We start from the raw sequence: 15,710 nt of genomic DNA, 5'->3' as shown, positions 1-15,710 counted from the left end.
TAAAGCACAAGTTGGCAGGCTTGGGTCAGAAATATTTTGATTCTGACCATCAATATTATGTCATGGGCAAGATACGGGCAGATTAAATAACACGGGTGTCTCCAAGTTGCAATATCAGTGTGATAGCAACAATAAAATTTTTGATCATATCTAAGCATAATTAATAAAAAGAATCAATTTCATTCTTGAAAAATTTATTGGAATCTTAATTACTGGAACTATCATCAGAATCAGACTTGCTCTTGTGTTTCTTTTTCTTTTTGCTTTTCTTTTCTTTATGTTTCTTTTTCTTTTCTTTGTGGATCTCCTGAAATAAATGGTAAAAAACTAAACTGTGGAAAGAAGTTAGGCTGCATTAACAACAACAAAAAGTGAAGATGAAAGTTTCAACAGTGCGCAACATTGTCTTAGTTTTGCTTTTGTCTAAAATAAGTTCAACGCAACCTAGTCAAAATTTGTAAATAACATGGAAATAAATAAAAAAACATGTTTTTTGCTATTTTGGTTTTTATGACAAGAGATTGTCCAGGGAATCATTACCATTCATGGTAATATCACCATAGTTATTTATGATTTGTTCCACATCTATAGCCAGTTTAATTATAAGCATGTGAGGGTCAACACCTATGCCTTATGTTGATGGACTTATGGCTGCACTATCTTATCTTACTTTGAAGCTAGATAGTTTTTTGTCCAAATATATTATTTACCTTTTTAACAGGCACATCTTGTGGCGTTTGTAGTGTAGGTGCACATCCTTCTGCCCTTACCAATGCTGTCAACTCGTCTACTTTGGTCATGTCTGCGTTTGGCACTCTATATTGTTCACAGTGGTCCACCCGAATTGTCCTACCTAAAATCTGGTAAAAGAATTTGTTATTCATGTTTTTGGATTGTTTATAGTTGTAGTAAGTTATATCAATGGCATTATATGGATAGGAGTCATCACTTCACCATTCATATAATCTTTATAAATTAGAACTTTATCAGCAATTTAGCTTTGCATACACCAGTGGACTGCAGTGTTGTTTACTAGGAAATGCTCATCATTAGCAACCTATTTTCCAGTTCCAGTCTCCTCTTAGAATAAGAGGGGTTAGACCACCACACACCACCAGCCACCAGACAATAGTCCACCACTCTGCCAAAGGATTGACAGACTTCACACAAACAGAGAAATAAAATATTCTCAAATAAGCAAGTTTTTCTCCCCCGTTTGAGACACATGATATTCTTAAAATGCACTACACAACTGAAAAGTTGGAGCTGCAGGCCCCAGAATGGATTTGAACCCATGTCTTCTGAATCAGGGGCAGAGGCATATCCACTGGGCTACTCAACAATTCATACAAATTGTACAAAATGAAAATTCTTTCTATGACACACTTTTAAAGGTGCATGGATTTTCATCCTAACCAGTTAGCCCGCTACCATCTTAGACTGCATCATCACTTACCACCAAGTGAGATTGTAGTCAAGGGCTAACTTGTAAGGAAAAAAAATGCAGCCTGTCCACCAGAAAAAGCCTGTTTTTGCAAATTTTTTGGTAACATTGGTCCACAGCTATATTACAATTATGTATCTTTTTTCACCATTTCTTTATAATAGAAGTGGTATTTACCTTAATTCCATTCAAATTGTCCACTGCAAGAATAGTCGACCTTTGATCTTCATAGCAAATAAATGCAAATCCTCTTGATTTGCCTGTTCCTTTGTCTCTCACTAAATTAATATTAACGATTTCTCCATACCTTGACAAATAAAATACTTTATGTTAATACATAATTTCTTAGATGTAACACTTCCCAAACAAGGCATTACCAACACTAACTGGACATTTAGTTTGTCTCTGCTCTCTTTTTTTTACATGTATCCAAGTTAAGGCTCTATATAGGAGAGATTAGTGTGCAAAAGTCTCTAATATTGTAAGTGAATACAAAACAACCTGAGAGATTGTCTCTGCTCTTTTTTTACTACATGTATCCAAGTTAAGGCTTTAGGAGAAATTATTGTGTAAAAGTCTCCAATATTGTAAGTGAATACAAAACAACCTAAGAGATAATAGATCTAGAATGACAGCCTTAGATACTCTCTTAAGGGTTTACAAAACTACAAGACTTCCTACGCTGACGATTTTAGATGCTCTCTAAGAACTATACTTTTCCAGGATAAAGACCTGATTCCTATGATAGAAACCTATATTCTGGTCGAATGATCACTATATCTAAACACCAATTTTCATCCAAATCGGTTCAGTGGTTTAGCCGTGAAAGGGTAACAGACAGATTGACTTTTTATTTGGAATTTATAATATTAAGTATATTTGATAAATATACTTAATTTTTTCAAATATTAGTATAATATGGGTTTGCGTTACAAACTATATACCTAAAATAATGTAACGATTATTTTTTCGTGCTCCACTTACTGAGAAAAAACACAAATAACGTCTCCTTCCGTCAAATCGTATGGCAAGCCGCCTATGAATAACCAAGCGCTATCTTTGTACTGATCATGCCAAGAACTTTTTGAATTGCCAGCGAGCTCTCTTTCGCTTAACTTCAATACATTTTTCACATTTCTGTAACAAACAAGATGATAGTACAGCAATATAACGAAATGGGAATCACAACATAATTTATAAAATAATATTCATTATACCCACGTCATGGGATTCATGATGATAAATTATGTTTTAACTATTAAATATTTAAAGACTTTGAATCTGTTGCAGTCATTTAAAATTATTCCACAAAAAATATAATATTTTGTTATACAAAACAAAACATAACCTCACAAAACTATTTAATATTCAATTCAAATTTCAAATTCAAGCCTCCTCAGGTGTCAACCCTGACATTGACATACTAAGAATAACAAGATGACAAGTGACAACTGACATTGATAACCACAGAACTTTTTTTTTGTAGGATCTCCGGGAATGAGTGATCCAATCCAATTTAATAGGCTAATCGTGGCTACTGGGGCCTAATTGTCTAACGGAGTTCATTGATCGTAAAGTTCATACGATCGGCTACGATCAACGATCAATCGTAACTTTACATTGGTATTGTCTAATTCAGTTCATTATATGAAGACCGGATGGTGAACGATGAACTGAAATCATTCATGAAGATTGCGTATTGTTTATGCAAAACGATAGTGAAACTATCGTTAATAATATTATCAAATTTAAATCAAACTCCATAATAATGCATATATTTTAACAAAGTTTTATGTCTTTTGTTTAAAACATTAAAGAAGCATTAAATTTCACGAAAAATATCTACTATTGAAGAAAATAGCGTGAGAAAATGGTACATGTAACTCGAGTAACAAAACGCAATTAACGAATTTAACCAAGGGCTATTTGGACTATTTGGTAATCTCCCTGTTGTCTGTGTAGGCTAGTGTCAAAATAACGGGTTATCCTATTAGTCTGTGGTGAAACATAGCATATTAATAACCTGTGGATTAGAAATTTTAATTTAACAAAACAAAACAAAATTTTTATTTTTCAGATTTTAAAGAGAATTTAGAAATTGAGCAAAGTTTTACAAAATTATAGTGATCTTAGGAGCAAAGTTTACTTCGTTATTGTTATTTGTTAATCAAAAATATAAAAGTAAACAAAAAAGAAAACTACCTCTATCTAATTTTGTCGATGTCCATTTCTTAAGAAGTTTCTCATTAAAACAACGCTTAACTCAGGCAAGGCAGGGCTAATGTGGTTAGCGTAACTACAAGTGGTTAACTTACAGTTAGCCAACTGAAGAACAATCAACAATGCCCGATTAATAAGTGATCGCGCTGCTTGTCTACTACATGTCCCTGTACTAGTTATAGCAGTAATTTCTTTGTTGGGAAGTATTTAGCACATCCGGGCTGCGCAAAAGGAGAGGGTGGGCATTTCCTCTGTCTCTTAGAAAAGTCCGCATGTTATTTTTATCCCAGTGTTAATCTCTAAGTCTCGTATGAATCGGCACTAATATACATAGGTTTACCTAAGTGTGTGATGAGTGACTTCACAAACAGACTTATTAAATAACTATTAATAAAGGATGTGAACAGTTCTCTAGCTCTTTAGGGTGTTTTATTCCTTCACCAGCCAACAACAGTGTCATAATTACAATGGGTTCGCAGAGTTAGTTAATCTAGGCATTTAGATATACCATTCAAAATCCTCTACTGAGAGCAAAATGTTACTGTTTTATTTTATTTTTTATTCTTTACAAGTTAAACTGAAAATCCACAACCCTTTCAGTTGCTACACGTCATCACACCGGAATGCTAAATCGCTTGGCCGTATGTCTCAATTGGACCAGCCGGGGATCAAACACAGGACCTTCGGAACATTAATTATCATTAACATCTGATAGTGGTATATTAACACCATAACTACCAATCCACATTGGAGCAGGTTTTTTTTTTATTCTTTACAAGTTAGCCCTTGACTACAATCTCACCTGATGGTAAGTGATGATGTAATCTAAGATGGTAACGAGCTAACTTGTTAGGAGTAGTAAGACAATCCACACCCCTTTTAGTTTCTACATGGCATCGTACCGGAATGCTAAATCGCTTAGTAGTAGGTCTTTGCCAGTAAGGTGGTAACTGGCCGAAGCCTCCCACCAGCCAGACCTAGACCAATTGAGAAAACCTCAATTGGTTGGACACCACTGCTAATGTTTTCCTCTCAAAGATTCTATCTAACTTTTAGTATGAAATATTAATTTTTTTTTTAATTTCAGACTAAATTGATTATTATGAACAGACCATTATGATGAACCACTGATATTGACTCAGAGACATGAAGATGAGTGCTTTGACAACAAGACTGACTAGCTGAGCCAGCTTAAGAATTATGTGGTGTGTGTGTGTCTAATTCTAGGAACTCTCTATGTCAGCCATCCATCTATATTCTTACTCATTTTTGTTAATTATAAAATAAATTTGATTATTTAGTGTGTAACTTCATTATACCTATCCTGCTAGCTGTTAGAAAGATAGCATCTGTAATAATTTATTTGCGGTAAAACATATTTAAAAATAAACATGCTTTAACATTTAAGTATGGCCAATATGTTGTCAAGTACAGTGGGCAGGGCTGAATCCATGATTGATGGCTGATCCATGATGATGACTTGTTTTTCTGATTTAAGAAAATATACTAATCATCAAAACAGTGTCTGCAAGTACTGTACAGGCCGAATGTTTGGATGAGAAGTATATATTTGATTATTTTTAAGCTGTGTGGGTTTAAAAAAATGTCTAACTGAAAGTCTACGTTTACTGTATTTATTATTATTATAATAAATAAACTTAAAAAAATCTTTTTTTTATAAACTTCCAACCCCTATTTCACCCTCAGAGGTGTCATTTTCATAATTCTTAGAATACTAGTAGTCAAGATACTGTAATAAAAGATACAGTTTGTGAGATTGTAGGGGTAAACACTGGACCTACTGAACCAATGTTGAAGATTATTTTACCAATAAAAATCCACATTTGAGTATTATAGGCCATGTATTCCTTCCCACGGGAACAGGAATTATGTGGGTGAAACTGCAGGGGGGTGAACATACACAGGTATTATAAATGTATTTTTTACAACTACACTTTTTTGAATAATTTATTTAATTATTGTAATGGTAAAAAAAAATATTAATAGTAAAATGTTAAACTGAAAGCTTTAGTTTTGGATAGTACTACAAAAAACAAACTCAGCGAAGTAAGTATTCTTTTATTTTCAAATATCAAAGACCAAATCAAATATAAATATTTTGATAATACACACACATTTATGATTTGACCAGATAACAGGGTCATCAGTACAATGTCCTATCAGCTAAAAGCCTTTGCCATCTCTTCTTCAGCACACCAATATGTTATTCCACTGTATTGCAGGTGCTTTTTGCAATATTGGAGTCTGCAGTTATAGGGCATATTCCAAATATCCTGTAAAGCAAAATTGTTAATATTGAGCATATTATAAAATACACACATCAACATTTAGTCTCAATGTAAGTGTAGTTTGTGTACTAAGATAATATAGCAGACAGACAAGCTTCGCTTTGACTCATTCCCTATTCCTATCCTATTCTACTCCCACCCATTGGCTTATCTACTATTATTTCCTATTCCTATTCGGTAGCTCAGAATCCTAGGATTCCTAGGGTGGACATGCATCAATGGAAAATGTAAATGTACCTATGAGCGATGACGAAAGAGTTCGTTCGCCATAATCATAATTTTATTCGATAATAATGAAATTCGATTCCTTTTTGCTTGATAACCAGCAAACTTAACTAAACCACACACATAAGCACTGGAACACAGATCCCAACACATTGGATACAACAACATGCTAGATGTCGCAGAAATCTAAAACATGGTATGGTATTAAATATCGTAGGTATTGAGTTTATGTCGCTCTATGGACTTATCGTCTCTTTCTCTGGTACGTACAAAGAAAGTGTGTGTAAGAAGACATTGGATGCTGGAAGAAAGATGCTGTTTGATCCCCAGTTCTTGGAGGAGTGAGACTGTGTCCAGGATATGCAAGCATTCTTCTTCAACACATTTCTAGAGCGTGTATATTCTTTTTCTCACTTTCTCTCAGAGTCCAAGTCTCAGCATCCTATATAAATCGATTAATAGCACTCAATTAACTTCATTGTTTTGACTTTATAGGTTCATTGCAAAGAATATATTATTTATTACTCTTTTTAACAGAGTTCATTGTTTACAAACAAAACACTTCGCAAAGTTTCGTCCTAAAAATGCTAACTGTGGACGGGGAGACTGAATTGAGAGATTTAGAATGGAAAAAAATATTAATTTTAGATATTTAATAAAATATAAATTATTATTTTGGAATTTTGGACATCCACAATTTGTCCGTTTTACGATCAAAGGTGACTCAAGACCCATCGTAAGTTTTTGACATAAGCCATGAACATAAAACTTTACACAATTCGAAGACAATCGCAAATAACTGTCAAATCTTAACAAATCATTCACTCTTCGTATAAAAATAACGATCTAATCGTAATGAACTAACTATGCCCAACCGATGGCTTTCCATTGGCTTACACAATCCGAAATAGCCGTTTGACAAGTAAAAACGTACGATTTCAACTGTCAAATTCAATCGTTTGCGTTAGACAATTAGGCCCCTGGGGCCTAATTGTCTAACGGACTTCATTGATCGTAAAGTTCATACGATCGGCTACGATCAACGATCAATCGTAACTTTACATTGGTATTGTCTAATTTAATTCATTATATGAAGACCGGATGGTGAACGATGAACTGAAATCATTCATGAAGATTGCGTATTGTTTATGCAAAACGATAGTGAAACTATCGTTAATAATATTATCAAATTTAAGTCAAACTCCATAATAATGCATATATTTTAACAAAGTTTTATATCTTTTGTTTAAAACATTAAAGAAGCATTAAATTTCACGACAAATATCTACTATTGAAGACAATAGCGTGAGAAAATGGTACATGCAACTCAAGTAACAAAACGCAATTAACGAATTTAACCAAGGGCTATTTGGACTATTTGGTAATCTCCCTGTTGTCTGTGTAGGCTAGTGTCAAAATAACGGGGTATCCTATTAGTCTGTGGTGAAACATAGCATATTAATAACCTGTGGATTAGAAATTTAAATTTTTTACAAAACAAAATTTTTATTTTTCAGGTTTTAAAGAGAATTTAGAAATTGAGCAAAGTTTTACTAAATTATAGTGATCTTAGGAGCAAAGTTTACTTCGTTTGTGTTATTGTTAATCAAAAATATAAAAGTAAACAAAAAAGAAAAACTACCTCTATCTAATTTTGTCGATGTCCATTTCTTAAGAAGTTTCTCATTAAAACAACCCTTAACTCAGGCAAGGCAGGGCTAAGGTGGTTAGCGTAACTACAAGTGGTTAACTTACAGTTAGCCAACTGAAGAACAATCAACAATGCCCGATTAATAAGTGATCGCGCTGCTTGTCTACTTCATGTCCCTGCACTAGTTATAGCAGTAATTTCTTTGTTTGGAAGTATTTAGCACATCCAGGCTGCGCAAAAGGAGAGAGTGGGCATTTCCTCTGTCTCTTAGAAAAGTCCGCATGTTATTTTTATCCCAGTGTTAATCTCTAAGTCTCGTATGAATCGGCACTAATATACATAGGTTTACCTAAGTGTGTGATTAGTGACTTCACAAACAGACTTATTATTAAAGGATTTGAACAGTTCTCTAGCTCTTTAGGGTGTTTTATTCCTTCACCAGCCAACAACAGTGTCATAATTACAATGGGTTCGCAGAGTTAGTTTATCTAGGCATTTAGATATACCATTCAAAATCCTCTACTGAGAGCAAAATGTTACTGTTATATTTTATTTTTTATTCTTTACAATTTAAACTGAAAATCCACAACCCTTTCAGTTGCTACACGTCATCACACCGGAATGCTAAATTGCTTGGCCGTAAGTCTCAATTGGTCCAGCCGGGGATCAAACACAGGACCTTCGGAACATTAATTATCATTAACATCTGATAGTGGTATATTAACATCATAACTACCAATCCACATTGGAGCAGGTTTTTTTTTTATTCTTTACAAGTTAGCCCTTGACTACAATCTCACCTGATGGTAAGTGATGATGTAATCTATGATGGTAACGGGCTAACTTGTTAGGAGTAGTAAGACAATCCACACCCCTTTTGGTTTCTACATGGCATCGTACCGGAATGCTAAATCGTTTAGTGGTAGGTCTTTGCCAGTAAGGTGGTAACTGGCCGAAGCCTCCCACCAGCCAGACCTAGACCAATTGAGAAAACCTCAATCGGCCCAGCCAGGGATCAAACCCAGGACACCACTGCTAATGTTTTCCTCGCAAAGATTCTATCTAACTTTTGGTATGAAAGATTAATTTTTTTTTTTTAATTTCAGACTAAATTGATTATTATGAACAGACCATTATGATGAACCACTGATATTGACTCAGAGACATGAAGATGAGTGCTTTGACAACAAGACTGACTAGCTGAGCCAGCTTAAGAATTAGTGGTGTGTGTGTGTGTGTAATCCCAGGAGCTCTCTATGTCAGCCATCCATCTATATTCTTACTCATTTTTGTTAATTATAAAATAAATTTGATTATTTAGTGTGTAACTTCATTGTACCTATCCTGCTAGCTGTTAGAAAGATAGCATCTGTAATAATTTATTTACGGTAAAACATATTTAAAAATAAACATGCTTTAACATTTAAGTATGGCCAATATGTTGTCAAGTACAGTGGGCAGGGCTGAATCCATGATTGATGACTGATCCATGATGATGACTCGTTTTTCTGATTTAAGAAAATATACTAATCATCAAAACAGTGTCTGCAAGTACTGTACAGGCTGACTGTTTGGATGAGAAGTATATAGTTGATTATTTTTAATCTTTGTGGTTTCAGGGTTTAAAAAATGTCTAACTGAAAGTCTATGTTTACTGTATTTATTATTATTATAATAAATAAACTTAAAAAATCTTTTTTTTATAAACTTCCAACCCCTATTTCACCCTCAGAGGTGTCATTTTCATAATTCTTAGAATACTAGTAGTCAAGATACTGTAATAAAAAGATACAGTTTGTGAGATTGTAGGGGTAAACACTGGACCTACTGAACCAATGTTGAAGATTATTTTACCAATAAAAATCCACATTTGAGTATTATAGGCCATGTATTCCTTCCCACGGGAACAGGAATTATGTGGGTGAAACTGCAGGGGGTGAACATACACAGGTATTATAAATGTATTTTTTACAACTACACTTTTTTGAATAATTTATTTAATTATTGTAATGGTAAAAAAAAATATTAATAGTAAAATGTTAAACTGAAAGCTTTAGTTTTGGAAAAGACTACAAAAAACAAACTCAGCGAAGTAAGTATTCTTTTATTTTCAAATATCAAAGACCAAATCAAATATCATCAGCATTTCACAATCTATGCAAATATTTTGATAATACACACACATTTATGATTTGACCAGATAACAGGGTCATCAGTACAATGTCCTATCAGCTAAAAGCCTTTGCCATCTTTTCTTCAGCACACCAATATGTTATTCCACTGTATTGCAGGTGCTTTTTGCAATATTGGAGTCTGCAGTTATAGGGCATATTCCAAATATCCTGTAAAGCAAAATTGTTAATATTGAGCATATTATAAAATACACACATCAACATTTAGTCTCAATGTAAGTGAAGTTTGTGTACTAAGATAATATAGCAGACAGACAAGCTTCGCTTTGACTCATTCCCTATTCCTATCCTATTCTACTCCCACCCATTGGCTTATCTACTATTATTTCCTATTCCTATTTGGTAGCTCAGAATCCTAGGATTCCTAGGGTGGGCATGCACCAATGGAAAATGTAAATGTACCTATGAGCGATGACGAAAGAGTTCGTTCGCCATAATCATAATTTTAAAAATGAAATTCGATTCCTTTTTGCTTAATAACCAGCAAACTTAACTAAACCACACACATAAGCCCTGGAACACATATTCCAACACACTGAATACAACAACATGCAAGATGTCGCAGAAATCTAAAACATGGTATGGTATTAAATATCGTAGGTATTGAGTTTATGTCGCTCTATGGACTTATCGTCTCTTTCTCTGGTACGTCCAAAGAAAGTGTGTGTAAGAAGACATTGGATGCTGGAAGAAAGATGCTGTTTGATCCCCAGTTCTTGGAGGAGTGAGACTGTGTCCAGGATATTCAAGCATTCTTCTTCAACATATTTCTAGAGCGTGTATATTCTTTTTCTCACTTTCTCTCAGAGTCCAAGTCTCAGCATCCTATATAAATCGATTAATAGCACTCAATTAACTTCATTGTTTTGACTTTATAGGTTCATTGCAAAGAATATATTATTTATTACTCTTTTTAACAGAGTTCATTGTTTACAAACAAAACACTTCGCAAAGTTTCGTCCTAAAAATGCTAACTGTGGACGGGGAGACTGAATTGAGAGATTTAGAATGGAATAAAATATTAATTTTAGATATTTAACAAAATATAAATTATTATTTTGGAATTTTGGACATCCACAATTTGTCCGTTTTACGATCAAAGGTGACTCAAGACCCATCGTAAGTTTTTGACATAAGCCATGAACATAAAACTTTACACAATTCGAAGACAATCGCAAATAACTGTCAAATCTTAACAAATCATTCACTCTTCGTATAAAAATAACGATCTAATCGTAATGAACTAACTATGCCCAACCGATGGCTTTCCATTGGCTTACACAATCCGAAATAGCCGTTTGACAAGTAAAAACGTACGATTTCAACTGTCAAATTCAATCGTTTGCGTTAGACAATTAGGCCCCTGGGGCCTAATTGTCTAACGGAGTTCATTGATCGTAAAGTTCATACGATCGGCTACGATCAACGATCAATCGTAACTTTACATTGGTATTGTCTAATTTAGTTCATTATATGAAGACCGGATGGTGAACGATGAACTGAAATCATTCATGAAGATTGCGTATTGTTTATGCAAAACGATAGTGAAATTATCGTTAATAATAGTATCAAATTTAAGTCAAACTCCATAATAATGCATATATTTTAACAAAGTTTTATGTCTTTTGTTTAAAACATTAAAGAAGTATTAAATTTCACGAAAAATATCTACTATTGAAGAAAATAGCGTGAGAAAATGGTACATGCAACTCAAGTAACAAAACGCAATTAACGAATTTAACCAAGGGCTATTTGGACTATTTGGTAATCTCCCTGTTGTCTGTGTAGGCTAGTGTCAAAATAACGGGGTATCCTATTAGTCTGTGGTGAAACATAGCATATTAATAACCTGTGGATTAGAAATTTTAATTTAACAAAACAAAACAAAATTTTTATTTTTCAGGTTTTAAAGAGAATTTAGAAATTGAGCAAAGTTTTACTAAATTATAGTGATCTTAGGAGCAAAGTTTACTTCGTTTGTGTTATTGTTAATCAAAAATATAAAAGTATAAACAAAAAAGAAAACTACCTCTATCTAATTTTGTCGATGTCCATTTCTTAAGAAGTTTCTCATTAAAACAACCCTTAATTCAGGCAAGGCAGGGCTAAGGTGGTTAGCGTAACTACAAGTAGTTAACTTACAGTTAGCCAACTGAAGAACAATCAACAATGACCGATTAATAAGTAATCGCGCTGCTTGTCTACTACATGTCCCTGCACTAGTTATAGCAGTAATTTCTTTGTTCGGAAGTATTTAGCACATCCGGGCTGCGCAAAAGGAGAGGGTGGGCATTTCCTCTGTCTCTTAGAAAAGTCCGCTTGTTATTTTTATCCCAGTGTTAATCTCTAAGTCTCGTATGAATCGGCACTAATATACATAGGTTTACCTAAGTGTGTGATGAGTGACTTCACAAACAGACTTATTATTAAAGGATTTGAACAGTTCTCTAGCTCTTTAGGGTGTTTTATTTCTTCACCAGCCAACAACAGTGTCATAATTACAATGGGTTCGCAGAGTTAGTTTATCTAGGCATTTAGATATACCATTCAAAATCCTCTACTGAGAGCAAAATGTTACTGTTTTATTTTATTTTTTATTCTTTACAATTTAAACTGAAAATCCACAACCCTTTCAGTTGCTACACATCATCACACCGGAATGCTAAATCGCTTGGCCGTAAGTCTCAATTGGTCCAGCCGGGGATCAAACACAGGACCTTCAGAACATTAATTATCATTAACATCTGATAGTGGTATATTAACACCATAACTACCAATCCACATTGGAGCAGGTTTTTTTTTTATTCTTTACAAGTTAGCCCTTGACTACAATCTCACCTGATGGTAAGTGACGATGTAATCTAAGATGGTAACGGGCTAACTTGTTAGGAGTAGTAAGACAATCCACACCCCTTTTGGTTTCTACATGGCATCATACCGGAATGCTAAATCGCTTAGTGGTAGGTCTTTGCCAGTAAGGTGATAACTGGCCGAAGCCTCCCACCAGCCAGACCTAGACCAATTGAGAAAATCTCAATCGGCCCAGCCAGGGATCAAACCCAGGACACCACTGCTAATGTTTTCCTCTCAAAGATTCTATGTAACTTTTAGTATGAAATATTTTTTTTTTTTTAATTTCAGACTAAATTGATTATTATGAACAGACCATTATGATGAACCACTGATATTGACTCAGAGACATGACGATGAGTGCTTTGACAACAAGACTGACTAGCTGAGCCAGCTTAAGAATTATGTGGTGTGTGTGTGTGTCTAATTCCAGGAGCTCTCTATGTCAGCCATCCATCTATATTCTTACTCATTTTTGTTAATTATAAAATAAATTTGATTATTTAGTGTGTAACTTCATTGTACCTATCCTGCTAGCTGTTAGAAAGATAGCATCTGTAATAATTTATTTACAGTAAAACATATTTAAAAATAAACATGCTTTAACATTTAAGTATGGCCAATATGTTGTCAAGTACAGTGGGCAGGGCTGAATCCATGATTGATGACTGATCCATGATGATGACTCGTTTTTCTGATTTAAGAAAATATACTAATCATCAAAACAGTGTCTGCAAGTACTGTACAGGCCGACTGTTTGGATGAGAAGTATATATTTGATTATTTTTAAGCTTTGTGGTTTCAGGGTTTAAAAAATGTCTACCTGAAAGTCTATGTTTACTGTATTTATTATTATTATAATAAATAAACTTAAAAAAATCTTTTTTTTATAAACTTCCAACCCCTATTTCACCCTCAGAGGTGTCTTTTTCATAATTCTTAGAATACTAGTAGTCAATATACTGTAATAAAAAGATACAGTTTGTGAGATTGTAGGGGTAAACACTGGACCTACTGAACCAATGTTGAAGATTATTTTACCAATAAAAATCCACATTTGAGTATTATAGGCCATATATTCCTTCCCACGGGAACAGGAATTATGTGGGTGAAACTGCAGGGGGGTGAACATACACAGGTATTATAAATGTATTTTTACAACTACATTTTTTTGAATAATTTATTTAATTATTGTAATGGTAAAAAAAAATATTAATAGTAAAATGTTAAACTGAAAGCTTTAGTTTTGGAAAAGACTACATAAAACAAACTTAGCGAAGTAAGTATTCTTTTATTTTCAAATATCAAAGACCAAATCAAATATCATCAGCATTTCACAATCTATGTAAATATTTTGATAATACACACACATTTATGATTTGACCAGATAACAGGGTCATCAGTACAATGACCTATCAGCTAAAAGCCTTTGCCATCTTTTCTTCAGCACACCAATATGTTATTCCACTGTATTGCAGGTGCTTTTTGCAATATTGGAGTCTGCAGTTATAGGGCATATTCCAAATATCCTGTAAAGCAAAATTGTTAATATTGAGCATATTATAAAATACACACATCAACATTTAATCTCAATGTAAGTGTAGTTTGTGTACTAAGATAATATAGCAGACAGACAAGCTTCACTTTGACTCATTCCCTATTCCTATCCTATTCTACTCCCACCCACTACCACTATTCGGTAGCTCAGAATCCTAGGATTCCTAGGGTGGGCATGCACCAATGGAAAATGTAAATGTACCTATGAGCGATGACGAAAGAGTTCGTTCGCCATAATCATAATTTTAAAAATGAAATTCGATTCCTTTTTGCTTAATAACCAGCAAACTTAACTAAACACATAAGCCCTGGAACACAGATCCCAACACATTGGATACAACAACATGCAAGATGTCGCAGAAATCTAAAACATGGTATGGTATTAAATATCGTAGGTATTGAGTTTATGTCGCTCTATGGACTTATCGTCTCTTTCTCTGGTACGTCCAAAGAAAGTGTGTGTAAGAAGACATTGGATGCTGGAAGAAAGATGCTGTTTGATCCCCAGTTCTTGGAGGAGTGAGACTGTGTCCAGGATATGCAAGCATTCTTCTTCAACATATTTCTAGAGCGTGTATATTCTTTTTCTCACTTTCTCTCAGAGTCCAAGTCTCAGCATCCTATATAAATCGATTAATAGCACTCAATTAACTTCATTGTTTTGACTTTATAGGTTCATTGCAAAGAATATATTATTTATTACTCTTTTTAACAGAGTTCATTGTTTACAAACAAAACACTTCGCAAAGTTTCGTCCTAAAAATGCTAACTGTGGACGGGGAGACTGAATTGAGAGATTTAGAATGGAAAAAATATTAATTTTAGATATTTAATAAAATATAAATTATTATTTTGGAATTTTGGACATCCACAATTTGTCCGTTTTACGATCAAAGGTGACTCAAGACCCATCGTAAGTTTTTGACATAAGCTATGAACATAAAACTTTACACAATTCGAAGACAATCGCAAATAACTGTCAAATCTTAACAAATCATTCACTCTTCGTATAAAAATAACGATCTAATCGTAATGAACTAACTATGCCCAACCGATGGCTTTCCATTGGCTTACACAATCCGAAATAGCCGTTTGACAAGTAAAAACGTACGATTTTAACTGTCAAATTCAATCGTTTGCGTTAGACAATTAGGCCCCTGGCTAGAACACAGAACCATAAAGTAAAAGTAGTTTAATAAAAAAAATCATTTTTTTATTTTGTTATTGTTCTTCAGGTTCTTCATTTGACGTTTGTGTTTGTG

At 33.9% G+C, this 15,710-nt stretch overlaps 1 protein-coding gene and 5 long non-coding RNA genes across 6 annotated transcripts; 2 read left to right on the top strand and 4 right to left on the bottom strand.

Annotated features, from left to right (window-relative positions):
- Positions 1 to 177: 177 nt before the first annotated feature.
- LOC112052763 (RNA-binding motif protein, X-linked 2) lies at positions 178 to 2,824 on the bottom strand. The gene is made up of 5 exons (XM_024091969.2): positions 2,666 to 2,824; positions 2,429 to 2,581; positions 1,622 to 1,751; positions 711 to 860; positions 178 to 307 (listed from the first exon to the last, which is right to left on the bottom strand). The coding sequence occupies exons 1-5, from the start codon at positions 2,677 to 2,679 to the stop codon at positions 206 to 208; spliced, it is 549 nt and encodes a 182-aa protein (XP_023947737.2). The 5' UTR covers positions 2,680 to 2,824; the 3' UTR covers positions 178 to 205.
- Positions 2,825 to 3,000: 176 nt separating this feature from the next.
- Positions 3,001 to 5,958, top strand: LOC128198584 (uncharacterized). The gene is made up of 2 exons (XR_008251327.1): positions 3,001 to 3,902; positions 4,752 to 5,958. It is a non-coding gene; the product is annotated as an uncharacterized LOC128198584 (long non-coding RNA).
- LOC128198582 (uncharacterized) lies at positions 5,727 to 7,126 on the bottom strand. Its single transcript, XR_008251325.1, has 2 exons — positions 6,469 to 7,126; positions 5,727 to 5,958 (listed from the first exon to the last, which is right to left on the bottom strand). It is a non-coding gene; the product is annotated as an uncharacterized LOC128198582 (long non-coding RNA).
- Positions 7,127 to 9,251: 2,125 nt separating this feature from the next.
- LOC128198581 (uncharacterized) lies at positions 9,252 to 11,646 on the bottom strand. The gene is made up of 2 exons (XR_008251324.1): positions 10,444 to 11,646; positions 9,252 to 10,191 (listed from the first exon to the last, which is right to left on the bottom strand). It is a non-coding gene; the product is annotated as an uncharacterized LOC128198581 (long non-coding RNA).
- A 374-nt stretch (positions 11,647 to 12,020) lies between these two features.
- On the top strand, positions 12,021 to 13,397 carry LOC128198585 (uncharacterized). The gene is made up of 2 exons (XR_008251328.1): positions 12,021 to 12,833; positions 13,183 to 13,397. It is a non-coding gene; the product is annotated as an uncharacterized LOC128198585 (long non-coding RNA).
- An 82-nt stretch (positions 13,398 to 13,479) lies between these two features.
- LOC128198583 (uncharacterized) lies at positions 13,480 to 15,624 on the bottom strand. Its single transcript, XR_008251326.1, has 2 exons — positions 14,651 to 15,624; positions 13,480 to 14,420 (listed from the first exon to the last, which is right to left on the bottom strand). It is a non-coding gene; the product is annotated as an uncharacterized LOC128198583 (long non-coding RNA).
- Between the last annotated feature and the right edge of the window lie 86 nt (positions 15,625 to 15,710).

This window comes from Bicyclus anynana, chromosome 12, assembly GCF_947172395.1.
Source record: "Bicyclus anynana chromosome 12, ilBicAnyn1.1, whole genome shotgun sequence".
NCBI classification, from domain to species: domain Eukaryota; kingdom Metazoa; phylum Arthropoda; class Insecta; order Lepidoptera; family Nymphalidae; genus Bicyclus; species Bicyclus anynana.
Note: the sequence above shows the minus strand (reverse complement) of the source record. Positions and strands in the feature narration are given on the sequence as shown.

Coding starts and splice junctions, on each gene's coding strand:
- LOC112052763 (XM_024091969.2), bottom strand. Junction 1,752..2,428: donor GTTATTTGTGTTTTTTCTCA/GTAAGTGGAGCA, acceptor TTATTTGTCAAG/GTATGGAGAAATCGTTAATA. Junction 861..1,621: donor ACAATTTGAATGGAATTAAG/GTAAATACCACT, acceptor TTCTTTTACCAG/ATTTTAGGTAGGACAATTCG.